We start from the raw sequence: 24519 nt of genomic DNA, 5'->3' as shown, positions 1-24519 counted from the left end.
CACACACATGCATGCTTGTAGAAGTGTTCCAGTGGATGGATATGGCAATTATCAGTGGAACACTAGTTCTGGGCATGGTGGTGGTCCAGCAGTATCACACACTACCTACATGGAGGTCAACACTGTAAGAAATTGTTTGGTCTGAATAAAATTAAAGCGACAGGACACTATTGTTTTCTATCTGATCTTCACTTTAATAAAAAATGCAAGTGCGTTTTTCTCACATATATATTTCTCACATATTTTGGTTTCTGTCCAGGCCATTAAGGATCCATAGGTTGCTGCCAGGAACCTCTGCCCCTTTTTGATTTGGAGACTAATTAGTTAATTACAGATTTAGGTGTAAGCTACCTAGGACATATTGTTTATCAATCCACGCAGGAGGACTACAGATCAAAGCCAACTACATCTTTAATAGCTAAATTACCCTTCTTTTGCAACTACTATTCAGGCCTTATTAGCAGCAGGAGTTAATGAGAAAAGTCACACCTATTTAACTTCACATCAGGATACCTGATTGTGCCAGTATTTACTGATGTGGCTGCTTTGTTCTAGTGCATTACCTACAGGTACATAATATAATAATTAAATATCAGATGTAAAATACTGTTACATTGCTATGAATCTGATACAGACAAACACAGGCATATCCCAAGGATAGCACATGGCAACAAGGTGAAGCTCATATGATTTTCTTTTAAAAAGAAAATAAAACAATGAATGCAACCAAATTGCCAAAGTTTTTTCTGTTTCCCATTTCTAATGTTTCCAGGGACTAAGCACAAAACTATGCTGGAAGCTCGGAATGGAAGTGGAACCATAAAAGCCTTTCCCCGGGCAGGCGTAAAAGGCAAAGGACCTGTGAATAAAGGAAACACAGGCCTTCAGAACAAAACATTTCACTGTGAAATATGTGATGTGCACGTAAACTCTGAGACACAACTGAAACAGGTACTTGGCTAGCTTGCAGAGTGTGAATCCTTGGCTGTTCTTTGCGTTCATGGTGGTAAAGTACCAACACAATCAGCATGTGTCAGTCTGACAGTTTGTATCCAAATGAAGCTTACAGGTTTTGCTCTTTGTATTTGATGATCATGCTGTATGTTTTGTTTTGCCTGTGATTTTTCCCAACAATATGTTTTCTCAAGAGCTCCTGATTATATATATTGCTTAAAGAATTAGAGAAGCTGTAAGCTGCAACCTGTTACAACTGTCTTTAGACGACTATAATTGTCATAAGGTAATAAACCCTGACATTTAGTGTATTGCATTATATTTGCCTTTACAGAGATGTGGAGGTAAGTGCAGCCAGTACTCTCAGAGAACACTGAATAACCTGCTTAGAAATGTGGGGTGGAGAGGATTCATAAGATGTTTTTATCAGTGTTACTCTGTAACTGAGAAGCATGACCTCTAAATTGCAGTTACACTAAGTTATGTTCAGTCCTTCTTCAGATGAAGAAAGCCTTTGTTCTGAAAAACAGTTTAATTCCATCTGCCTTTTGGAATTAAATACTCATTAAGGAACTTTACAAGAATGAAGATAAATTCAGTAATGGAGAATAGAAATACTTGTCTTGTGCTTTCAGGAAAAAAATGTCCAGTTTGTCTCTTTTTGAGAGAACTCTTAAGAATGAAAATCAAAGTAAAAATATAGTTCTGAAAAAGGCCCGTTACATCTAATACTGCAATAAAGTCTGTGTACAAGGATTCTTGTAAAGTCTTGTAGATTTTATGAAGAAGATAATGGATTTTGTGGTGTTTTTTTCACTGTCACTTAGCTTGAGATGTAACCATCTTTCAACTGAAATCTTGAAAGGATCTCCAAGCTTTTTAGGGATTTAAACAGGTTTTTTGACCTGTTTCCCCCCCCGTGAATAGGAGATGCTCTACTATCTAATATTCTTCCAAAACTTTCTATCACCAGTGGATTGAATTTGATGGTGCTTTATAGAGATAGGGAGGAATTTTTCAAAGGCTTTGACCTGATTCAGGTCCTGTTGAAGCTAACAAAGGTGAGAAAATCATTGACTACAGTGGAAGCAAGAGTTGAACTGAGCACTGCTGAAAATCACAGTCCCGATATATGATGCACAGAGGATTGTTGAAATTGGAACAGACCCTATTCCCATCCATTTTTTAATTAGTCAAAGTAATGCTGTTGTGTAGAGCAGTAGCTTTCAGTATTGGAGCACCCGTGTATAAAGCAGAACCTGAAATGAACTATGAAGAAACTATCACTCTTCTTTTTCTTTTTTTCCCCAAATATATTTTAACAGCACATAAGCAGTAGAAGGCACAAAGACAGAGCTGCTGGGAAGCCGCCTAAACCTAAATACAGCCCTTACAACAAACTCCAAAAGGGAACACATCCTCTAGGGGTAAGCCGATCACCTTTTTATTTTACTTTTATTTTAACCCTGCTGAGTACGGTTTTTAGAAAATGTAAGTGGAAAAATGTTTAAAATGAGAAGAATAGTGTAAGCAATGGGAGTATGCAAGTGTCTGAGTGAGCCCATGGAAGCCCACAAGGGACTTTTTAGATACTTTGGTGATCCTCATTTTTGTGACTACTCTGAATAACCTCAGAAAAATAAGCTTGTTTCAAAGGTCATTATAGAGCAAGAGACGAAAGAAACATCCTAATGGCAAACGGGATTTTTCCAGTTTTCACCAAGGACAATAGTGATGATATATATATATAGTTTGCTATGTAAAACTCTATAAAACCTTTATTCTATCCTTATTTAGAAAATTATTCAGATAACAGTCGAAACAATTTAAAAAATCAATCTCTCATTCCATTCTGCTCAGTTTCAGGATGCTTCTGGTCACATTTTCGACTGCCAGGATAAACTATCTGAAGCACAGTTCTTACTCACTTCAAAACCTGAGAAAAAGGTTTAGTTTTTAATAAAAAACCCTCTAAGATCCTGCCATTAGTTAAGAAACAGCTTATAGTATGGGTGGGATAGTGAAACATCTGACATTTATCTCCATCAAATAAACTGCGTGATTGTTTTATGTGCCGTGGTATTTTTTAAGGGCTTATAGATGGTTTTGGCCAAGGGAGGATGGTAGTTCATTGGCCTTATAGATATAAGCCCTTTATGCCTTGACCATCTTCTCTAATTCAGGCGGAATATGGAGCTTTTTTTCTGTGAAAACCCAGTTGTCTTTAAGTTGAGTTGAAGCTCATTTCTTGGCAACAGAAAATGTGTCCTTGTTGGGACAGCCCTCATGAGGGGTAGGTAAATTCATACGCAGTTTAGTTGGGTAGGAGCTTTCCTAGATGTAGCAGAATGAAGTGCATTGCTCTGGTAGATCCAGTAGTAGAAAAATAGCCCCACAGGGTTTTCCAGTAATCCACCAGGAAGACCAAGATCTCCAATGCTTATAAACTATACTGAAAGGAATAGAAAATATGTAATGAGGTAAGTAGAGTATGGAATCACTAAAGCCTCTCTGACAGGATTATTTTTCCTTTATGAAATTCATTGTTTCCCAGGGGATTAAAATAACTATTACATTACTGTTACTGTTGTGCACAGTTCTCTACTTACTAATTTATGTAATAGTGGTTTCTGAGAGCTCCAGCCAAGGACCAAGGCCATTTAGTTGCTGCATAGACAAATAAAGGCAATGTGTCCTTTCCCTGCTCCCTTGCTCCCAATTGCTCACAATATACAAGTCAGGCCAGAGGCGAGCAAAGAGACAGAGGGGATTTAAGGAGAGAAAGAGTTGGCAATAAATAAACAGATATGCATAGTAGAATGGAGGTTGCACTGAGAAAGGACAAGAGAAGTTCCCCATTTACTCTGGTTTTGAATAGAAAAAATGCCAAAATTGCTGTCATTTGAAATGCAGAATAGCACAGCAACAAGCCAAAGATGTTCTAATTTTACTTTGAATGTAAATGTTTTTAATGAACCCTAGACTTTTTCTTTATTCCCTGTTAATTTTTCAAGTCGTTTACTGTCCCTTAGTTTACTTCATTGGAAATGTAAGGAATAATGGGTATTTTACTCTTAATGTTGACCTGTGTGTTAATTAGTACTTGCAGAGAGGTTTGAAATGAAGGTGCAAGGTACCGTATATGCTAAATATTACTAGTTTTGCAGCTATCTTGAAATCAGAATCATGTTGATAAATTAACTGAAAAGCTATCTAATTTCATTAGAAGTTCCTGATTCCTCCAAGAATGGCAAGATAGTCCTAGGCATTTAATATAAACTGTCACATAAGATCTTTGTTCTTTGTGTCAAAAAATGTATAAGCATCACCAAATTTTTTTTCTACAGAAGTTGGAAAAAGGCCATACTACCTTTTCGTAGCTTTTCTAGACCAAAAACTTTCCAATGCCAAGTTTTCAATATCATTTGTACTGCTTTGTCTAGTCTTGTTTTGCATGCTTCAGAGAAAGAAGTTTTATGAATTCCCATGGTACTCTTTCAGAGTTTAAGTAAACTTGTAACGTTGGGACTTACTTGGTATTTCTTCAAGACACAAATGTCCAACGTATTGAATAATACACTGGAGAGAAAGAGGTTATCAGGCATTTGATAGTCCAAACTTTCTGCAATAATATAGCTCTAATGGAAAACATCCTTCACTGGGAATTCTAGACAACAATCAGAGCCCTGTTGTTTTGGACTGGAGGGATTTTTTCTATTTTGTACTCAGAATCTTTTTTTTTTTTGGGGGGGGGGGGGCGGTATTTTGGGGGGGGAGCGGTATGTGTTCTTGTCTGTTCTAAACAGCTGAAAAAAAGTATTTACTTAAAAATATAAGGAAGGAGGAGAAAGTCAAACACTCGGCAAGGGAAGAAGACAGCTTGGATCAGTGGGTGTAACACTGATCAAGGAAAAGATTAGGTCATTGCTTTTCATAGGCACCATGCGGAATTTTGTATCTAGCATCCATTACATCCTCTGTTAAGAGAATTACAGAATCTGGTCCCCTCTGAGTATCTCTCCCAGACCTTTAAAGGATCTTGAAGCTGGAAGAGTTGCCAATGGGTATATAGGAAAAGTAAAAATCCTGTTATCCATCTGGTTGGTAAAGAACCAACAGACTCTTGCAATTTGATGATACTTTAATGATGAAACTCACTGGTGGTTCGTGCAAGAGTACTCCTGTCCTTGCTTTCTGACTGTTCTCTCACCAAGATACTGTTGAGTTGAGAATATCAGATTGATATGGTGCAAGTTAATTATCTGAAAGTCCCTTTCAATTCAAGGATGAGAAATTGTGTTTCCCTGTGAGTGAGAAGTGTCCATACTTACACTGAGATGTACCGCGGCATGGTACATATATTCATTTTTCGTATATTCAATACTTTATTCAGGTTTCTGTTCTTTGCAAAGGACCTCAGGTCATGCCAGGACACAGACCCACTGTAAGTCCATCAGAGCCAATAGGAACTTTGCCTTATTAGTGGATGAGGTTTCTATTCTTATCTCAGAGCCATGAAACCCGAACAAAAAAAAGGTATTCAGGCCCCTGGCATCTCATTAGAAACTTGAAATCCCACTGAAATCTGCAGAAATCTACATAGACTACTCTGATGTTCATTTGTATGCATACCAAATGTAAATTCTGTTAAATAATAATGGACCTCTGAGTATTTTCAATCAGTCTGGGAAAATCTTTAGGTTGTTCTTTTTCTTTTTGGAAACTCTGAATGAGGAGTTTTCTAAACTGTATTTGGTAGTGCATAAGACTTATGATTTAAACGTTTTTAAAGCAGAAGCCTCAGTGTCAGTAGCAAAAATACCATGGTTTGGCACCATACTAAGTGATATAGGCATGATTTTTCTCATACAACATTTAAAAATACCTGCCACTTTTTCACAGTCCCTGTAAGAATTAACAGTATCTTAGTGAAAAAAAATCTGAAGACAGAGCAAGATTACATAGAGCAGCATCCATAGAATTCATTGCCTGTTTCAACACATGAAACATAAGAGGTTTTCACAACCAGTGCAAGATAAGCATTGTTTATTTGCTTGTTATTAGAGGCAGGAGTTAATAGAGAGGAGCTAGCTGGAGATCTTAATTTTAAGTAGAACTTGCATCCAAAACAAAAGTACTTTCTTAATCAGACCAGGTAATAGGATATGTTTTCACTTTGCTGTGGTGTCTAACCTAAAGCTGACCAGATGGAGGTCTTTTAATTGTTGGCTAATTCTTCCATATTTAATTCTTGCAGGGTACATGCAGCTTTACTTTGGTGCAGATTGCTCAGCCCCTCTTTAGGTTTGCTTTGATTTCTAATATATTAAATTACAAGTCTCAGTGATAAGGCATAAACGTTGAAACTGTTTGTCGCCAGCCAAATCCTACTCAGCCTTGTCCAATGTGCAAGATCATATCTACTTTCACAAGCCTGCAGCTCACAGAGTCAATAGCCACTATGAGACCTCTCTTGCTTGATGTTGCACTTACAATCTTAAGTCAAGCTCCCTGTCGTGTAGCTAATATGAACAAATTATGTCTCTCTGTTTGTTTGTTTTCTCTCTTCCCCACAGGTAAAATTAGTATTTTCAAAGGAACCTTCAAAGCCGATGGCTCCACGAATCTTACCAAATCCTCTAGCAGCTGCAGCAGCAGCTGCTGCTGTGGCTGTGAATTCCCCCTTCAGTCTTCGCACAGCCCCGGCAGCCACCCTTTTCCAGACGTCAGCACTTCCTCCAGCACTCCTACGGCCAGCTCCGGGGCCTATACGGACCACCCATACTCCTGTGCTGTTCGCTCCTTACTGAACTCCAAACAGGAATTAATTGTACTGCAATAATTTTTCAAATCAAAACAAACAAACAAACAAAAAAAGAAAATCAAGAACATTGAACTATGCAGTGTTTATTTATAGTTTAAAGTATATATATGAAGAGCCAGGACTTTTGATAGAGAACTGAACAAATTCTGAGGGGGAATGGGCAGTATTTTCTCCGATGAGAACATTCCTCTTGAGTATTGATCGTTTTAGAACTGATCTCCAGCATTGACTTGTAGTGACATATAAAACTTACGAAGCCTTTTGACTGTGCTTTTTGGCACACATTTCCCTGCAATGTCTTTCCTGCTTTATGAAACAACTTACAAATTTGTCTAAAGGGCATTAACTGGTTCCGATGTACATAAAATACTTTATTCTGTAGATTAAAGAAGAAGGAAAAAAAAGAAACACTGTGAATAGTAGTACCCTTACCAATCCTCCTGCCAAATCAGCAGTTACTGGGTATTTATCTGAACAAAAGTAGATACAATAGATGTCTTGTAAAACAGTAGTATTGTGTCTCTATCTATGCCACTAGGTTTCTAACAGAGTTGCAAAAGATAAAATAAACAAATTATGTCACTTTGGTAAGTAGTTTAAAATGGTGACAATAATGTGGAGCTGTTCCTGGTGGGCAGAAATTGGTTTCCTCACCTGTAGAAGAATGGGCGTGAAGATAAACTATGGTTAGGGCAAAGCAGATGATGAGGAAGATTTAGTGGGGAAAATAAATAATATCCAGATGCTGTACACAGATTAGGTCAAACTTTTATTTAACTGAGAACATGTGTACAGTGTGTGTATACTCAAAAGGTATAATACATACAGGATAGATCAATGTTTAAGGCATGTCAGTGGACAGCAACAAATACACTCTTGTCATGAAACAGGCCTGACACTTTAGTGTTGAACAGAGGGAAGACACAAATGGGTTACGCATAGTCATAACTAGCAAATGAAAAGTGGGAGAAAAATCCTGGCCTCATTTAAGTCAGTATAAAGTTCCTCCTGACTGCAATGTAGCCAGCATTTCATCCCAAGAATGGCACATATTCTTTTTATATCACACCAGTGGGAGTGTCTGTAGATAGAGATAACATTTTTTGCAATAGACTTAGTCTTAGGAACAGATTTATTCTCTTGTTTTATTTCCTACTGATGTGATATAAAATGTCTTAATATACCTATAAAACGTAAACAGAACACATGAGATACATATTACGAGATAACTGCACATCATGGGTTTGGAACAAATACAACCTTTAGGATCTGAAGGGACCCTTGAATTCTGTAGCTGACCTTTATGTAGGGACAGCTTAAAGCCTTATATATTTACTGTGAGGCTTAAAGGGGTTGACTGTGTCCCTTTAAAGTAAGATTTATCAGGGGTATATATAGATATATTGTATATATGTTAGAGTAAGAAAAATAACTTATAAACAGAAAATCTACTATATAAAATAATTATATAATCATTGAGTTTCACATGTGGGTCATTAAGTGGTAAGTAACAAACAGCAGAGAAAAAAATAGACTTCTTGAATCTGATTCTTGCTGCCTGCTTTTTCCCATAGGGAGCTGAAAAGTATCTATTAATATTGAGTGTGCTGCTGAGTCACATGCGACCACTCTGATGTGTAGTTAAGTGAAATGCCTACCATACATTTAGGAGGAATAAAATTTAAAAACCTAATTTAAGTTTAGATGAGGAAATTATTTGAAAGATTTTATTAAAAGGTAGTAATGCAAAATATTGACCATGTGGTTGCTATATAATACTGCCTGTGGTTAATATGGACAGTTGGGAGATACAGAGAATGGGAATATACAGCACTTTTGACTTGCAGTTCATCAGTGAGCCTTCCATATACATTGGTATTTGCCATTTTTTAAACCTCTCTGCATTTAGATTTTATATAAAATATATATATATATAAAAAGAGAGAAAGAAGAGGTTCCATGGATGTCTGTGTCCAAAGAATTCCAAAGAGATGCATTTATTTATCTAGAAGTATTAAAATAAGTTCTGTATTATGTATTTGTATTTCATCCAGTTTATTTGCAAATGTTTGTGCCTTGAAATTAAATGGGCTTTTCTTTATATTTAATTCACTCCTATGTAGCCATGAAAAAGATGCGGTGGTGATTTCAGGGCTGATTCCTAGCTGGATTGCTTTGGCCCAGTTTCCAAAACAAGAAGAGTATGAGTAAGTTCCTGAAGCCAAGTTTAGGCACCTAAGTAACTAGGGGCTGACATTTAAAAGGGCTCCGTACTCTACAGCTCCCAGTAAAGAGGCACTAAACAAGCCAGCCTTCAAAACCTGCAACTAACACTCAATTTAGAAACTATTTCCTTTTATTTGGGTACATAAATATAATGTAGTACAGTTCAACTCCTCTTTGCAAAATCTTTCTCTTGGTCTTTTAAGCCTGCTTGCAACCTTCCATCTTTTTGCAGAAGTTGTAGTGCCATTGCCAGCTGCATTCAGATTCTTCCTTGAATAGGGCACTGGTTTTCAAGCTGTGCTCCCTGAACCACCATTTATCTCCAGAGCCTTTTGTAATAGTCTGTGTAAGCAAGAGCCTGCTTAACAAGCAGAGGAGGATTGGTGTTTTGGGAAGGGAGAGGTTCGGGGCGGGCGATCTTTTCCTCATGAAAAAACATGCAGATGGGAAAAGGGGAGAGCCACAAATATCCTACAGGCTCTTATGCACGGTCTTCTTGTACTGGGACACCTGCTATACATCCTGCCATGTCATTGTGATGCCATCAAAATCAACAGGCTGATCCTTGCCAAAATGTGGCCTGTGGCATGTATGGAGGCACAGTACTAAGGGCAGAGTCAATAGAAGTTTTGCTAGAAATAAAGAGTGTCATTCCAACTACTTACATCAGCTAATTTGCAATGACACCTTCAGTTTTCTTGGACCTCTTTTGTCACAGTGCTCTATGGAACAAGTTTTTGTTCACACAAGTCTCTTTTAAATTTCAGCTGTAAACAACAAACTCAATTCTTTTTATGTCTCTTACTCACTACCTAATAAAGGATAAAGCCTAAATGTTAGAATGTATAGTGGATTTTCTGTGCCTTGCTGTTCCACCCTCCTCTTGGTCAGTAACAGGTCAATGTAAGTGGGATGTCAGCACGACAGTTTTATTTTACATATATATATATATATATATGTATGTATGTCAAGGAAAATATTGGCACAGCAATCTGATTGGGCAAGGGGAGCTTCCAGTCAAGGGTATGTCCACAGCAGCTGTCAAAGGAGCTAGCAAACAGAAGACACTTCACACCTACTTGTCAATACATCCGATATGGAGAGCACTATGAAAGAAAAATCTGTCATCATATTTCATATTACAGTCACACTCCAGGGCCAAGAGGAAGCCTAAATCACAAGGAAGCATCATTTCATTGAAGGCACAGTCACTCACTGGAATAACAGTGTGAAATCAGCCTGCAGGAAAATGGCTGGGTATGAACTCAGAAAAACAAATAGGTTCGGGAATGTTTTCTTAAATTCTATACCAAGCATTAAAGAATGACTATTCTGTTCTGACCCAAAGAAATGGTATTTTTGTGGGAAGGATATATATATTTATATTTTTACGCTATCTGCATTTTTCCAACTATCTCTGGCTTCAAACCTTTGTTCAGAAGGATCATCGTTGCTCTGAACCATGAAATCAGTTACCTTCTTGAAAGCTGCTGTAAAAGCTGATGCGAGAGGTCAGTAAGCAAATGGTATAAATATGATGATCCAAAATGAAGAAAAAAAATGAACTGGCCATGTCAAGGAATATTGTATTTGAAAAGTATACGACTTTATTTTAAGATAAATTAAAATTATATAAAATCAAGAATAGCTAAATAAAGTTAATATAACTAGAAGAATTACATCTGTCATTTTAGTACTGGAATATTACAATTGGCTCTGTATTTCAAAAGATGGAAAGACTTTTTAGATGCTGAAGCAATGCGAAGATGCTATGGGTAAATTTAACGTCTCACACTCATTATCTTCTAGTTAGACCGGGAATACCATAACTGAATGGACCTGCCCTCAGTCACTTCTATTCTAATCCCCAAAGATACAGTAGAGTTTTGGCCTGATATTCCCTGAAAGCTGAAGTCATGCTTCTTAGGAGACCCTGCTTCTGCCTTCTGCTCCCAGTAAATGCATAGTTCTTAGAGTCTCTTCAAAGCATCTTGGGGAATTTCTGTCTTAATATCTCTCATTATTTTTTTTTTGCAAAAACAAATATTATTTGATGAACATAAGACCAACACTAAGGAGCAAGACCTGAAAAGGTTTCTTCACAATTACAGCATTCTTGTGGCTAAATATGAATGAAGCACAGATACCCAGATGGTTTGGCTGCACAAATCTCTTTGGAAATACGTGAAGTTGGAAGCCTAACCCCCCCTTGTAAGGAATCTGTGCTTTTTATTAACATAGATGTCTGAATTTCCAGTTTTAAATTTGAGTTTAGCACAGTTCAGGCTTCAGGGCTCTAAGCACCTAAAGCTCACAAGAAAATAACTGTGGGCTTCCTGTTTGTCTAGATGCATGTGAAAATATGAGCCTATGCTATGTAAAATATTGCAGATTTTTTTCTATATCACATCTTCCCCTGTTTTCATTGTTTATCTGTAAGTGCCAGTGAGTCATACAGAAGCTTCTGTGCTGGGATTCGGTGTATGGCTGAAGGAAACAGTAATGTCGATAAACCCCATCTTTTAGACTAGTCAAAATCTCAAACACACAGTTAAGGGTTTAGCCAAGGACAAGAGCTTTATGTCCTCTGACACCTACAGGTTTATTAAAATTCAGGACCATTTAGGAGTAAATGTAACTATGTGGAGGATGGTTATTGCATAGCCGGATCTGAAATGATGGGGGCTGAAAGAGTCTGTGCTCCAGACCGTAATTAAAAGTACTATGAAAACCATAATGCTCTTAACCCTGGGACTCCTGAAAGCAGTTGCAAAGACCTGTAGAGGCTTCAGTAGAGGCAATTTTTTGCCCTGAGTCCTGAGGCCTTTTGCAGTCATGCTGTGTACTGCAATTAGGTGTCATTAAACTCTGATTCAGTATTGATATATTGATAAAGAAACTTGGCTGAGCCTGAAACATGATTAGTGGCTGCCTAGCTCCTGTCATTGACTTCATGCTGGGGTGATGCTTGGGTGATGAAGTAAGAAGAGTCAGTGTAAAGAAACTGATAAACTAATTTGATCCCTTTTCCTTGAGCAATGTTCTTATATGGGACTTGTGAGGCATTAACAAGCTGGGCGATTCAAGAGTTCCTGGATAAAAAATAGGACCTTGAAGGTCATGAGATCTCAACTTTAAAAATATTTTTTATGAGAAAGAACCCAGAAGACTTTCTTTAGCTTAGATACTTAAGTGACTTTGTACCAATGGTCTTCACAGCAGTCACACTGTCAGCACACTGACATTTGTGCTGTTCACAACAGAAATTGGATATTTGACACCCATAATTAGAAACAAGTATAGTTATTAATATTCACTGCATAGGTTTTGAACACTTAATTAAAGGACACAATAATTTTCCTTGGAAATCCATGTCTGTTCATACCAGCCGAGACGTCACTACATCTCATTGACACCTGGGTCTCCAGAAGGGATATCCATAGTTTTGTTTTCATTACTATTTGATTGTTCTTCTATGTTTCTTTATTCGTAGTTTCATCTCTCATATGAATGAGCAGAGTCTGTAACTTTAAATATGCACTTAAGAATCAAGCTCCCTGATGGATCATTTGATCAGAGTCGATAAATTGAATAAAAAATGTAAAGCAGCAGTGCCACAGTAATAGTAGTATGTTATGAATAGAGAACGTATGTATAGTACAGTGCTCTTTACCTAATCTACTCAGTTTTCTGACACAGACAGCTCTTTAGTCTTTCAGTTACCTGAGATGTTCATCTTTTGAGATTCTTCAAAGGTTTAATTAAATGTAAATGTTATTTCTTATTTTCAGTAACAATAGCTATGTATTTCTGACTGCAGAGGCAATAGAAAAAAGGATAAAATCCATAAACCATTTTCTCACTACGAATGCCTGCAGCATTTGTTAACAGCTTCAGCCCTTTCTCTGCTTGTGGCTGATGGCTGGCATTTGCCATGGGAACAGTTCTCATTGACACATGTATCAGGTGAAAATAGTCTGCTCAAAACACAGTCTGCCAAGCACAGAAATCCTTTTGGGTTACAAGAGGGTGGGAGATGATAGCATATGGCAAAACTCTGCCTTTATAACAGCCTGTTGTAATTCCCTCAAAACTGCCTGGTGGCTCGATGGGGAAAGGCAGCACCCCCATTATGTTCCTAATGTGTTCCTTCTGTCATATTTAGGACACAGGGGATGTCAATTTGAAAAAAAAAAAAAAATCTGGTCTGAGGACTCTTTACAAGTGCTTCAGTTTGGGGGGTGATGCCCTACCACCCAAGTGTAATTGTTCTTTCAGGCATGTTTTCAGTGTAGTCTTGTCCGTAACATTATTGCCAATCTACTGACTGGATTTGTTTTGTCCATCAGAATAAAACCAGGAAGGTAAGTTTTGGTACCCAGAAGGAGCACCCAAGAATTAAAAATAAAAATGTAATGAGCCTCAATTTGGGTCACTTTTTTTTTTTTTTACTTCCTGCAGTTGCCTAAGTCCTACCAGCTTGCTGAAATGTAGGTGTCACTCAAAGAGAAAAGGCCTGTTTCTTTCTTCTATTTATACAGTTTTGAAAAGGAGGTGGAAACAGCTGTAGCTCTTTATCCAATAATTCACACACTAAAACCACCATGTAGTCAATCAGACACATTTCTGCACAGGTGTTGCCTCTGTGTATATACACAGCTCTTATTTTCCTCCCATCCCTTTTCTGAATCACATTTTGTCACTCTCCCAGCAGGATGGGACACTGCAATGAGCATTTAAAACAAAAATAAACAACCCACCCACTTATGGGGTGTATAACATGGATATATAATGTAGTATCCCTTTATTACCTTCAGTGGCATAATCTAACCAAGCCTGTGGCTGGAGTCCTGCACTGAGCCCCTCGTTAGTTTGGTTGCTTTAAATACTGACCACTGAAACCAATCTTGTTGGCTATACTACAGTGAAGTCTTCTCCCTAACTGTGAGATTCTGTGTTCTCTTCTGGGGTATGTTGCATGGCAAGTGAATCCTTGGAAGAAAAGTTAGAGCTATTTTCATCTGCTTAACATAACTATGAAAAGCAGCAGAAGAAAAAAAAGAAACTAGCCTTCCATGTTTTATTGATATCTGCATTCCGGCTGTCAGGAGCTTCACAGCTGCAGTAAGTACTTTAGAAGCTCTTCAGTTCTGCTCCATGAGACAAGATGCAATGGATCGCTATTCCATGCAACACTTAATCTGGAGCAGTGCCCAAATTGTCAACTCTATGCCACCAACTCACTAAGCACCTTAAACTTCAGTAAAGAAATCCTCAAAACCTACTAGGACCCTCTGAAAGCGCTGGAGATGAAGAGCACGTGTTACATGATGTGGTGTCAAAGACCTGCCAGGAGGATATCCAGGTGAGTACAGCTGTATTACATTAGGGCAAGAGTGGGTAATGGTTCTGGGGGAAAAAAAAAAAAAAAAAGAAAAAAAGTAGGGAAGTTCCTTCTGAACCCAGATGTGAGAGAGTTTAGCCCTGACGAGCGCCCTGCGACAATTAGGTACTGTAGAGGTTTGTTGGTATCCTTGAACAATGTATTTCCAGCTATGGACAATCTCCAATATTGCAGTAAAGTAACTCAAACCTGAGACCAAGTTATTCATCAGGATAATGAAATATTATTCCTAGGCCTTACAGATAACCAGCATAAGCCCTTCCTTTAGTAATACAGTGCACCTTTAGTTTAGGGGGTACTAAAAGTATTGAAGGCTTCACAAAAACTGGCCCTGATCCATTCACACTTCAAAAACACTGTAAATTCAGATGACATTTATATAAGTCCAAGAGTAAAATTTCATGGTCTGGTAGTTTGTAATAGTAGTTTTGACTGATAAATAGTCAATATAATGTCTCTAATTAAAAAAGGGTGGAGGAAGGTGACGGGGGCAATTATACTTTGCTATTTTAAACCCTGATACCTACCTGAGGGTTTTTTAAAGGTCAGAGTTAGCCACAGGGAAAAGGCAGTGGGCTAGAAAACAGCTGTGTCCTCTCAAAGGTAAGTTAGATGATCCAAAATTGTCAATGTTTTGCTAATTTCTTTATTAGGTAAGGGTAGATTAATTGCTGAAGATCAGATTAAATATTTGAGATGGTGACTGATAAAAGTGATTAAATTGGTACTATGAGGATCTGGACAACAACTTTGAAAGAAACTAACTGAAGTGAAGGCTGCATGGATTCTAGTGTAAGAATTATTAGGGTGGGGAGAGAAGGCAGAAGGCTGTTCCTCAGGAGCAATTTTAGGTTGTATCTGGTTTCACTGGTGATTTTGCACACAGTAAAAAGCATGTGCTCTTGAAATTCTTTGATAACACACATTAGGAGCTATCATCAATATAGAAGGGAACACGATATTTTCCAGAAAGAATAGAATGACTTTGAGAACTCATATAAGAGAAAGGAGCTGTAATTCAATAGGAAAAAAAGGGACAATCATGTATTTAGAATCTAAAAAGTAGCTTTAAGAACATACCCACTGGAAGTAGCTGAAGAAGAGCATAACCCACAGGTATTATCATTGGTGACAATGAGTTAGAAATTCGACACAGCTGTTTAAAAAATAGTAAAAATGTTCATTGAGGTATATTGTGCATTATTCCACCACAGAATAAAAAAAATATATTTTGATAAATTTAGTGAGTCATGATCAAGAACAATTAAGTCCTTTCAGAAAAGAGTTGAGTAGATGAGGAAATAATACAATAACATTTATATGTTTAGAATAAGAGCAGAGGACAGAGGGAGAGACGGATTCAATTGTTTCCTGCACATCCTGGGAAGGAAACAGTGGTAACCATCAGGAAGAGAAACAAGCTATTCCAGTTAAGGAAGTGTTCAAGCATAAGCATGTGAATAAATGCCTATAAATTCACCAGTGAAAACTGGCTGGAAATCAGATGTTTGTGTTAAAACACAGAAAAGGTGTCAAAAAAGTTCTAAGCAGGCAAAAACTGAGGAGATCCTCAGGTGGGTTCTGTCCCTGTTACAAATGGGTTTTCTGTGCTCTGTTTGCTGTGGCAGCAGCTGACTGAGCACAACGAGCCAGTCCACAGGTCTGGGCTGTTTTCTGTGTGTCACTCCAAAAGAGGTCAGTGACTTGACTTCAAGTCAGGGAGAGAAATATAAGAAATACAGGGGTTGGCATTTCACAGAAAAAAGACTTCTAAATCTTGTCTTGGCAGTCTTTCACTTGTCTATTCACATAGCAACAGTCAGAAAGTTAAGTGCTCCAAATCTGAGTGTAGGTAGACACATTTGGTGGTAGCTTTTTGGACACTGTCTGTCAACTGGTACAGTCTGTCACATTCCTGCTGAAATAGGGTTCAATATAGTTTTCCTAGACAATCTTATGTCAAAATACATCTATCATGATCAGTTACTAAGCATAGTTCAAGCTTTTAAAAATTCAGACAGATGAGTGAAAATATTTTAAAGTACTGAAAGCAAAAATGATGTCTCTGGTTCACTGAATTCATGAAGACGTGCAGAGTTCAGCAAACACACTTTAATACAACTAAACCTCTTAAGTGTTGCTTGTCTTTTATCTTGGGCAAGGACTCACTTGCGACCTTGTGGCTGAGCATCCCAAAGGGAGACAGAGAGAGATCAGCAACAGAGTCCCTGCAACAAAATAAGAGGCTGAAGTCAAAGAGCAAGGCCTCTTAGCTCCTCTCTCATTTCAGGCTCCTCACTGAGGTTGCTGAATCCTGTGAATTGTTTTCCTTAGTGTATGTGTGCTTATACGTTGTATGACTGTGCTGGTTGGTTAAGGAGCCATTCAGTTAATCTGTGGAGTTCCTGAAGTTCAGCAATAAAATACAGGCCTTATTTCAGTTACTAGACTGGTTGTGTGATGCCTGAGTCTTAGCACTTAGCATTCGGTTCAGGCTTTAGGTAATAATTAGGTAAATAAATTGCCATTTGACATCTGTCTGTCTTTATTTTCAAAAAAACATAGATTTACTCCATTCAGGAGGGACTGGATATAAATTTCTTGCTTTGGCAAATTTCAGCTACATTTCTACTCTCCATTCAGTCCCATATTTCGCTATCAAACAAAAGGAAAAAACCAAACCAAACCAAAAAAACACAAACCCCCAATAACAACATGCAACCAAACAACCTCTCCCCCCCTCAAAAAACCCCACCCCAATAAACCAACCAAAACTACCAAACCAACCAAAACCTATGAGTCAAACCTCAGCAACGTGCTCAGTATGTTATTAGATCATTTGGAATACTCTTCCATACAAAGTGTGTTCCAAAACATTTTACAGAATTAAAAGCTTTGTGTGACTACAGCACAAAAACATAACCCAAAATGTTTTGGCCAAAAAAGAAAGCCTTCTGTTTTTCTTACAACTGAGGCCAAAACAATTTTAATTTCTGGCTTCTTAATTAATGCTAAATACAGTTTAGACTGAGTTTCTCATCAAACAAATACTGCAACATTTGTAGATGTGCAGTTATTTAGTCCATTGTTTTGTCTTTAATTTGAGCATCCTGAGTATGAGAGCAGTTAAATTTGAAGTCTTCATAGATTATGCCATCTGCTAATGGAAATCTGTATTTCAGAGCTATGCAGAGCATGGCCGATAATTTTGTCATTTTACTAAAGCTTGGCCGGGTTTTTTTTTGTTGTTATTATTATTGCTGTATTGGTGCCTAAAGGCTCTCTGATTGTGATCATAAAATAAGATTTTCATTTTATGACAAAATAGAGGTCTTGAAAGTTGCTTTCATTACACTCCAACATAGACTGAGAAGATTTTGCAATATTTCATGAAAAAAGAAAGAGACTGGCTCTCTGAGATATAAGATTCAAGTTCATCTGTTTGTTCTGATTCTGGCTGGAGATCTGAACTTGTGTTAGGACCTAGGTAAACTCCTAGGCACTAAAGCAGTCAGGTCCCCCACCCCTGGTTTATCAGTAGGTCATTCCTTCATTACTATCCGCACTAGTGCAGATGTATATACCTCAACTGTTACCTTTCACTAAATGCAGATTTAGGGACATGGTACAGCTGTCCACTGTAGGATGAGATTACTTGTGACCTGGAAGTGCTTCTTTTCTCTGCAGACTGCAAAGGAAACATTGGAGGATAGAGGTGAGGCAGACATCTGGACTATATGGGTCTGAAGTTGATGGAAATGTTAGGCAAATATTAGGTGTCACAAATTAATCCAATCTAAGAAAATTGCTCTTCAGTTCAGGATGTGGGACAGTCAAAGGGATGTCCTGCATTTGATAGAGCACAGCGATGAAACTGAGTCTCCTATGTGCAAGATGAGGGGTAGGGGGGGAGGTGGGAGGTGGTGGGTGGACGGGAATCATCCCTGTTAGTAATTTTGGTTTCAATCTTAGGACTGAAGAGGTTTTTTTCCACTGAGGTTTTCACTACATCAAGCACATTAATGTAACAATTTTGAATTAGGCTTTTTTTATTTTTTGCCCTTTTTTTTTTGGGGGGGGGGGGGCATGGGGGGGGGGGAGTTTAGAGTTGTTGGGGTTTTCTTTAAGCAAAAATTGATGCATTGGAGGCTCTCCAGGGAACTGCTGTTTTTCAGAGAGCAGCAAGAGCAGGCTTGGGGAGCTGGGAGCCAAGGGTGGCAGCAAAGTGGCTGGACATGGGCCTCACCAGCGAGGGGCTGGTTCCACAGCAAGGTGAGCAGAACGGGTCTGGTGACAGTGGCCAGGTAAGTTGAGAGTCCAGGGCTATCCAGGCCAGTCTGTAGCAGTGAGGCAGGTACCAGGGCCAGGATCAGCAAGGCAGTCAGGACAAGCAAGGTGTAGTGCCAGCCACAGGCAAACCCACAGCGTAGCCTGGGCATCTTCCAAGGGAAGAATCTGAGTCTAAATGCAGCTCCCAAGCCAAAGGGAAGAGGCCCCAGGCAAGGTGTGTTATCAGCTCCTTCCCTCACCTTAGCTGTTCTCCAGCAGTCTGATCCAACATTACATGATCAATGCTGTGTCAGAACTGGCCTTCATCCCAGGGAGCTGGACCCTGGGAGGGGGAGGAGGCTGCAGAGCCTGCGGGTATGCACGGAGCCCTGGCAATGTCACCACATACTTTGTAAAGAGTAGAAAAGATGAGTTTGACTCCAGAAATTACAGATTAAAAGGGCGTCAAAGGGCAAGAAAGGAAATAGAGGCATTCAGCTTAACATATGATCACAAAAAAGGATGGAGCAAAGGCAGTTGAGCCCTTCTCCCCCTAACCAGCATTTCAGTGAAACACCAGTATTTGCAGCGTGGGATCATAAAGCTAAATCAAAGAAGCTGAAGTCTGCAGCAAATGCAGAAGCTCATTGAGGACAGCAGGAACAGATCTTAAGTATAATTTATATTTGGCTTATAAATGTTTTCGGAGAATAGTGGTATGCTTTCCTTACTTCCAACAGCATTCGAGCCACCCTAGGAAACAGAGTTCACCCTACCTGTTAGCCTCTTAAAAGAAATTTCTGAGTTGAGAAAGCACAGCTGTTTAGCACTTTATCAGAAGTCAGGTGTTTCCTTTCACTGCATAGAGAGCTGTTTGTTGGATGGAATACTAAGTTTTCATTTAATGCGGAAGGGATCTTTTTATAAAGGCTGAGGCTGTTTGATTTGAATGTTCAGAGGTAGCTTCTTAGCTGGTCTAAATCAGCGTAGCCTTATTGTTTTTCTAAGTCTGTAGCAATCTTTGGTAGCTGAGATCTGGCACATAGTTTGGAACACAAGCGTTATTGTTGAATCATAATCAGGGAGATGACCCCTGTTAAAAATGGTTATATCCCACAGCAAATATCTGCTGTCTTCCCAGAGAGATCACAGCTGTGAGAATTTTCCATGAGAACCACTATTTCCACTTGTTCTCTTATAAGCTCTCAAGCTACTATAGATGAAATACTTTAGTCACGCAAAAAAAAGTCTGATTTCCTAAACAATGTAACTGTTGAGTTGCATGTCTTTCTGACAGAAACTATAAACAGCTTACTACTATTTTATAGAATCAGAATGTACTGATTGTCTCAGTTTTTTGCTTAGATGAGGTGTGGTGGATGGAAGCTTCCCCATCCAGAGCCACCTGGACACTAACAGCCTAAATATTTTCACATGGCCAAAGCACAAACTTGTGTGTCCCAGGACTGCTGAGCAAGAAACTATTCTGGTAGCATAAACATCTTCTTGTAGCTATCAAAGAGCTGAAGTGCTATATCTGTGTGCTCTTACCTTCACCTTGTTCCAACCTCTGTTGTGGGTTAACACAGATAATGGGGTTTGGTGGAGAAATCAGTGATGAAGAGACAGAGCAAGAATTGAAGAAATGGATCTCCCACAAAACGTGGTGGTGGTGAGTTCGGCCTAGTGAAGGTAGCATACAAATCCAGCTTTGTATGCTGACCATTCCTGGTGCTGGGCAGTTATTCAAGAAAGGCACTTGCTACTGCATGTGGATTCTGAAGAAGTGCTGTGTCTGGTTAAAGGACAGTAAGATCTGGTCTAAGATCCTATCTAGTGATTGAACTGTCATGAAACTGCTAAGGAACCACCAGTTACTGGGCTTAAATAGTACACTGACTAGCAGGCTTAGCCCAGTATGAATGGTAGTATCGCCCAAATACTATTTCCCATACAAATTGCATGGGAAGAAAATACTTACATTACTGATGACATATTTCCCTGTCCACTGAAGTATTTGTCTCAGTCTTCTGACTGTCCCTACAACTCCCCACCAGCTTCCTAAGATGGATTTTCATAGTCTTGTGTCCCTGGCTTCCTCTACCCTCTCCCATAATCACAGAGGTAAAGAACTGTGCTAGTGATGACATTACTTAGGATAAATTTCTTTGCTGGTATTGCCCTTGGTTTGGGGAAAGATTTCTTTGTAGGACAGACAATGTTTAATTAAGAATCTGCCTAGACAAAAGTGGCTAAAAATGCAGTATCTCTGCTCACAGCAAGAAGTTGTCATTGGGATACACAAGACAGACATTAGTCTTTAAAATTTAGGTGTTATAACACTCATGTTGTAGATATATGGCTTGGAGCAGAGATTAATTCCCTGTGCAAAACACCCGTCTTGTCCAGTAAACAGGCAGCTGACCAGGCTAATGGGCAAGAAGCTCCTAACATGAATGTGAAGTGTTAGGAGATGCTGTGGCTGTTAGTTAACAGATTGCACGGATACAGTTTCTTCCTGCTCTGATTTGGGTATTTTATACCATATTGAGCCTATATTCCTTTAAATTGGCATTCTGAAATCTGGAAAAGCATTAAGCGTAGATTAGCATTAGGCTTAGGCATCAGCATTGTCAATGCCTGTGTTTTGGGACATGATGCTTTACAGGAGGGATATGTAGGCACTTGTATCATTCAAGCATTTCCTGAGCTAAAGAGGAGTTTTGTGGATCAACATGTTCAATTAAGGGTTGCCAAAATTCTGCTCACATCTCATGTTAAATATTTAGCTGCTTTTTTGGATCCCACTGGTATGGCCTGGCTGTTAAAACCTTCAGAGTCTTCGACAGTGGTACACATTGTGCTCCTCATTTACTATTAGAGAGCAAAGGAGGTGACCACAGTGTAAGATCATGGATCTTCTTCCCAAGCGTGTTAAATGAGCCTAGAGGGGCTGGCATGTGTGGATGTGTAATTCATCTGTGCCATTGCAAGTGTGTGCGGATTAGAGACTGTTGCTTCTATCCCACTTGGCTCACAAATCACTTAACTTAGCAACATGCAGATTTAAAACAAAGATAAGCAAGACAGCAAATGATTTAATACAGATGAAACAAACTCAAGGAAGTACATGTATAGTAGCCGGGGAAAGTTAGCCTTGATATTTCCCCATTTATTTAAAAGACCGTGCTTCTGCCTGATATTGACCTGTCCTAACCACATCAGACATTGGTGGTAGTATCCCTGAAGTTACTATATTTCCTCAGTTTCCTTTCATTGTTATTTATTTTTCTCTGTTTATTCTGTTGCCTGGTTTAGCTGCATTACCAAAACCGATAGTTCCACTAGTTTGTGCAAAATAGATTTGGTCCATTTCTAAAAAACAGGTCAGCACTGCCTTACTTGGTGAAATCCCAAGGGAAGACAAATGTATTTGGTCTGTAGACCAGTCATGCTTTTCTGTTTTCAAATGGTAGTGTATGATTTCTAAGTTATAAGGGTACTTTTGAGATAAGCATGTAGTAACTACTCAGAGCCTAGTACGGTGCTCGTCATCTTAGTTACAGGTAGCTCAGCCTATTGCAGTTGTTTTCACACCAGACATACAAGGCAGCACAACTGCTGTTAGCCCTTGAGGATTCAGAAGATGAAACATGGCTCCAAACTGGGACTTCAGGGATAACAGAGTTTTCCCCCATACATGTAACCACTGCAATCTTAAATCCCCCTTCAGTTGCGACTTACCTCCAAAGATGCCAAAGGTTGGTCTATGCTGCAGTTGCCAATATTCAGCCATCAAATCATAGAATAATTTAAACTGGACCACTGGAGGTGATCAAGCCCAAACTCAAAGCAGGGCTACCCTCAAAGTTAGATCAGGTTGTTCAGGACTTTGTCCAGCTGAGTTTTCATAATCTCCAAAGTTGGAAAGTCCACAGTATCTCTAGACAGCCTAGTTCAGAGCGTAAACATTGAGAGATTATTTTTTTCGTTATATTTATTTAAAATATCCTACTGCCAGAATATATTGTCTTTTGACCTTTTACTATGGGAAGAGTCCAACCCTACCTTGCCTCTAAGTAGACAGCAGTTATTTCCCCCATTAACTTTTTCTCCAGGCTAAGCAGCCTCACTCTCTTGTATGTCATGTGCTCTATACAACGAACTAGATGGCTCTACACTGAAATCCTTGTGGTATGTCCATATGTCTCTTTAGTGGGGACCCGAACTAGATGCACTACTCTAGGCATGGTCACACAACTGGCAAATAAAGGAGAAAAATCACCTCCCTTGATCTACTGTCTTTTCTGTTGCCAGTGCTTGGCCCTTCTTGTTGCAATGGTGCACTGCTGACTAGCATTTAACTTGACGTCCACTGGGACCCCAAATACTTCCACAAAGGTATTTCTAGTCAATTTGGCCCCAACCCATTCTGGTGCAGAAGTTATTATATCTTCATATGTGCGTGATTTTGCATATGGTTTTGCTGAGCTTCATGAGGTACCTGTCAGCCCGTTTCTCCTATCTGTCAGAGTCCTTTGGTGGGACATCTCTGCCTTCCAGCTTGTCAGTCATTGTCCCTTCTTCCACCCTGCAAGGTTCAGAAGATTGTTTTAAGTGCAATTATCTATGTCACTGGTGAAGGTGATAAACTGTATTTGTCTCAGTATTGACCCTTAAGAGACGTCACTTCTAACAGGCTGTTGGTTAGGTCTTTGAAATGGTGACTTAGGCCATGGCTGTCCGGCCAATTTTTCACCTACCTTGTAGTCCAAACTCTACTACTTATAGAAACTTTTATGTTGTCCTTCATGTCTCTTTCCAGTTTCTGCTCCAGCTTTGGCCCTCCTGGTTTCACCCCCTAATGCTCAGACGATGATTTGTAATCTAGGGAAATCTAGAATCATAGAACGATTTAGGTTGGAAAAGACCTTTAAGATCATGAAGTCAAATCGATAACCTGGCACTGCCAAGTCCACCACTAAACTATGTCCCTAAGCACAACATTTATGTGTTTTTGAAATGCCTCCAGTGATTCCACCGCTTTGCTGCGCAGCCTGTTCTAATGCTTGATAATCCTTTCCATGGAGAAATTTTCCCTAACATCCAGTTTAAACCTCCCCTGGCACCACGTCAGGCCATTCCCACTTGCCCCATTGCTTGTTACTTGGGAGAAGAGAATGACACCCACCTCGCTACAATCTCCTTTCAGGTAGTTGTGGAGAGTGGCAAGGTCTCCCCTGAATCTTCCCCTCTCCAGGCTGAACAACCCCAGTTCCCTCAGCTGCTCCTCATAAGAACTGTGCTCCAGACCCTTCACCAGCTTCACTGCCCTTCTCTGGACACACTCCAGCACCTCAGTGTCTTTCGTATAGTGACAGGCCCAAACCTGCACACAGCATTCAAGGTGCGGCCTCACCCGTGCCGAGTGCAGGGGGACGATCACTGCCCTAGTCCTGCTGGCCACACTGCTTCAGATACAAGCCAGGGTGCTGCTGGCCTTCTTGGCCACCTGGGCACACTGCTGGCTCGTGTCCACCTGGCTGTCAGCCAGCACCCCCAGGTCCTTTTCCACCAGGCACTTCCCAGCCCCCCTTCCCCAGCCTGTAGCGCCGCGTGGGGTTGGTGTGACCCGAGTGCAGGACCCGGCACTGAGCCGTGTTGAACCTCATACAGCTGGCCCTGGCCCATCGGTCCAGGCTGCCCAGATCCCCCTGCAGAGCCCTCCTGTGCTCCAGCAGATCAACACTCCCACCCAACTTGGTGCCATCCGCAAGGTGACTGAGGGTGCACTCAGTCCCCTTGTCCAAATGGTTGATAAAGCTATTAAACAGGACTGGGC

The 24519-nt window shown here is 39.6% G+C and overlaps 1 protein-coding gene across 2 annotated transcripts in view; it reads left to right on the top strand.

The window, feature by feature from the left end:
• ZNF385D (zinc finger protein 385D) overlaps nucleotides 1–7361 on the top strand; it is a 436566-nt gene extending 429205 nt beyond the window's left edge. For both annotated transcript variants that reach the window (XM_055806625.1, XM_027782780.2), the window contains 3 exons: nucleotides 773–951; nucleotides 2280–2381; nucleotides 6531–7361. In XM_055806625.1, coding sequence (XP_055662600.1) covers nucleotides 773–951; nucleotides 2280–2381; nucleotides 6531–6764 — 515 coding nt within the window. In that variant the 3' untranslated portion in view covers nucleotides 6765–7361. The remainder of the gene's footprint in view (nucleotides 1–772; nucleotides 952–2279; nucleotides 2382–6530) is intronic.
• Nucleotides 7362–24519: the final 17158 nt, after the last annotated feature.

This window comes from Falco peregrinus, chromosome 5 (assembly GCF_023634155.1).
Source record: "Falco peregrinus isolate bFalPer1 chromosome 5, bFalPer1.pri, whole genome shotgun sequence".
Taxonomy (NCBI): domain Eukaryota; kingdom Metazoa; phylum Chordata; class Aves; order Falconiformes; family Falconidae; genus Falco; species Falco peregrinus.
This window is presented reverse-complemented; position numbering and strand designations above follow the sequence as displayed.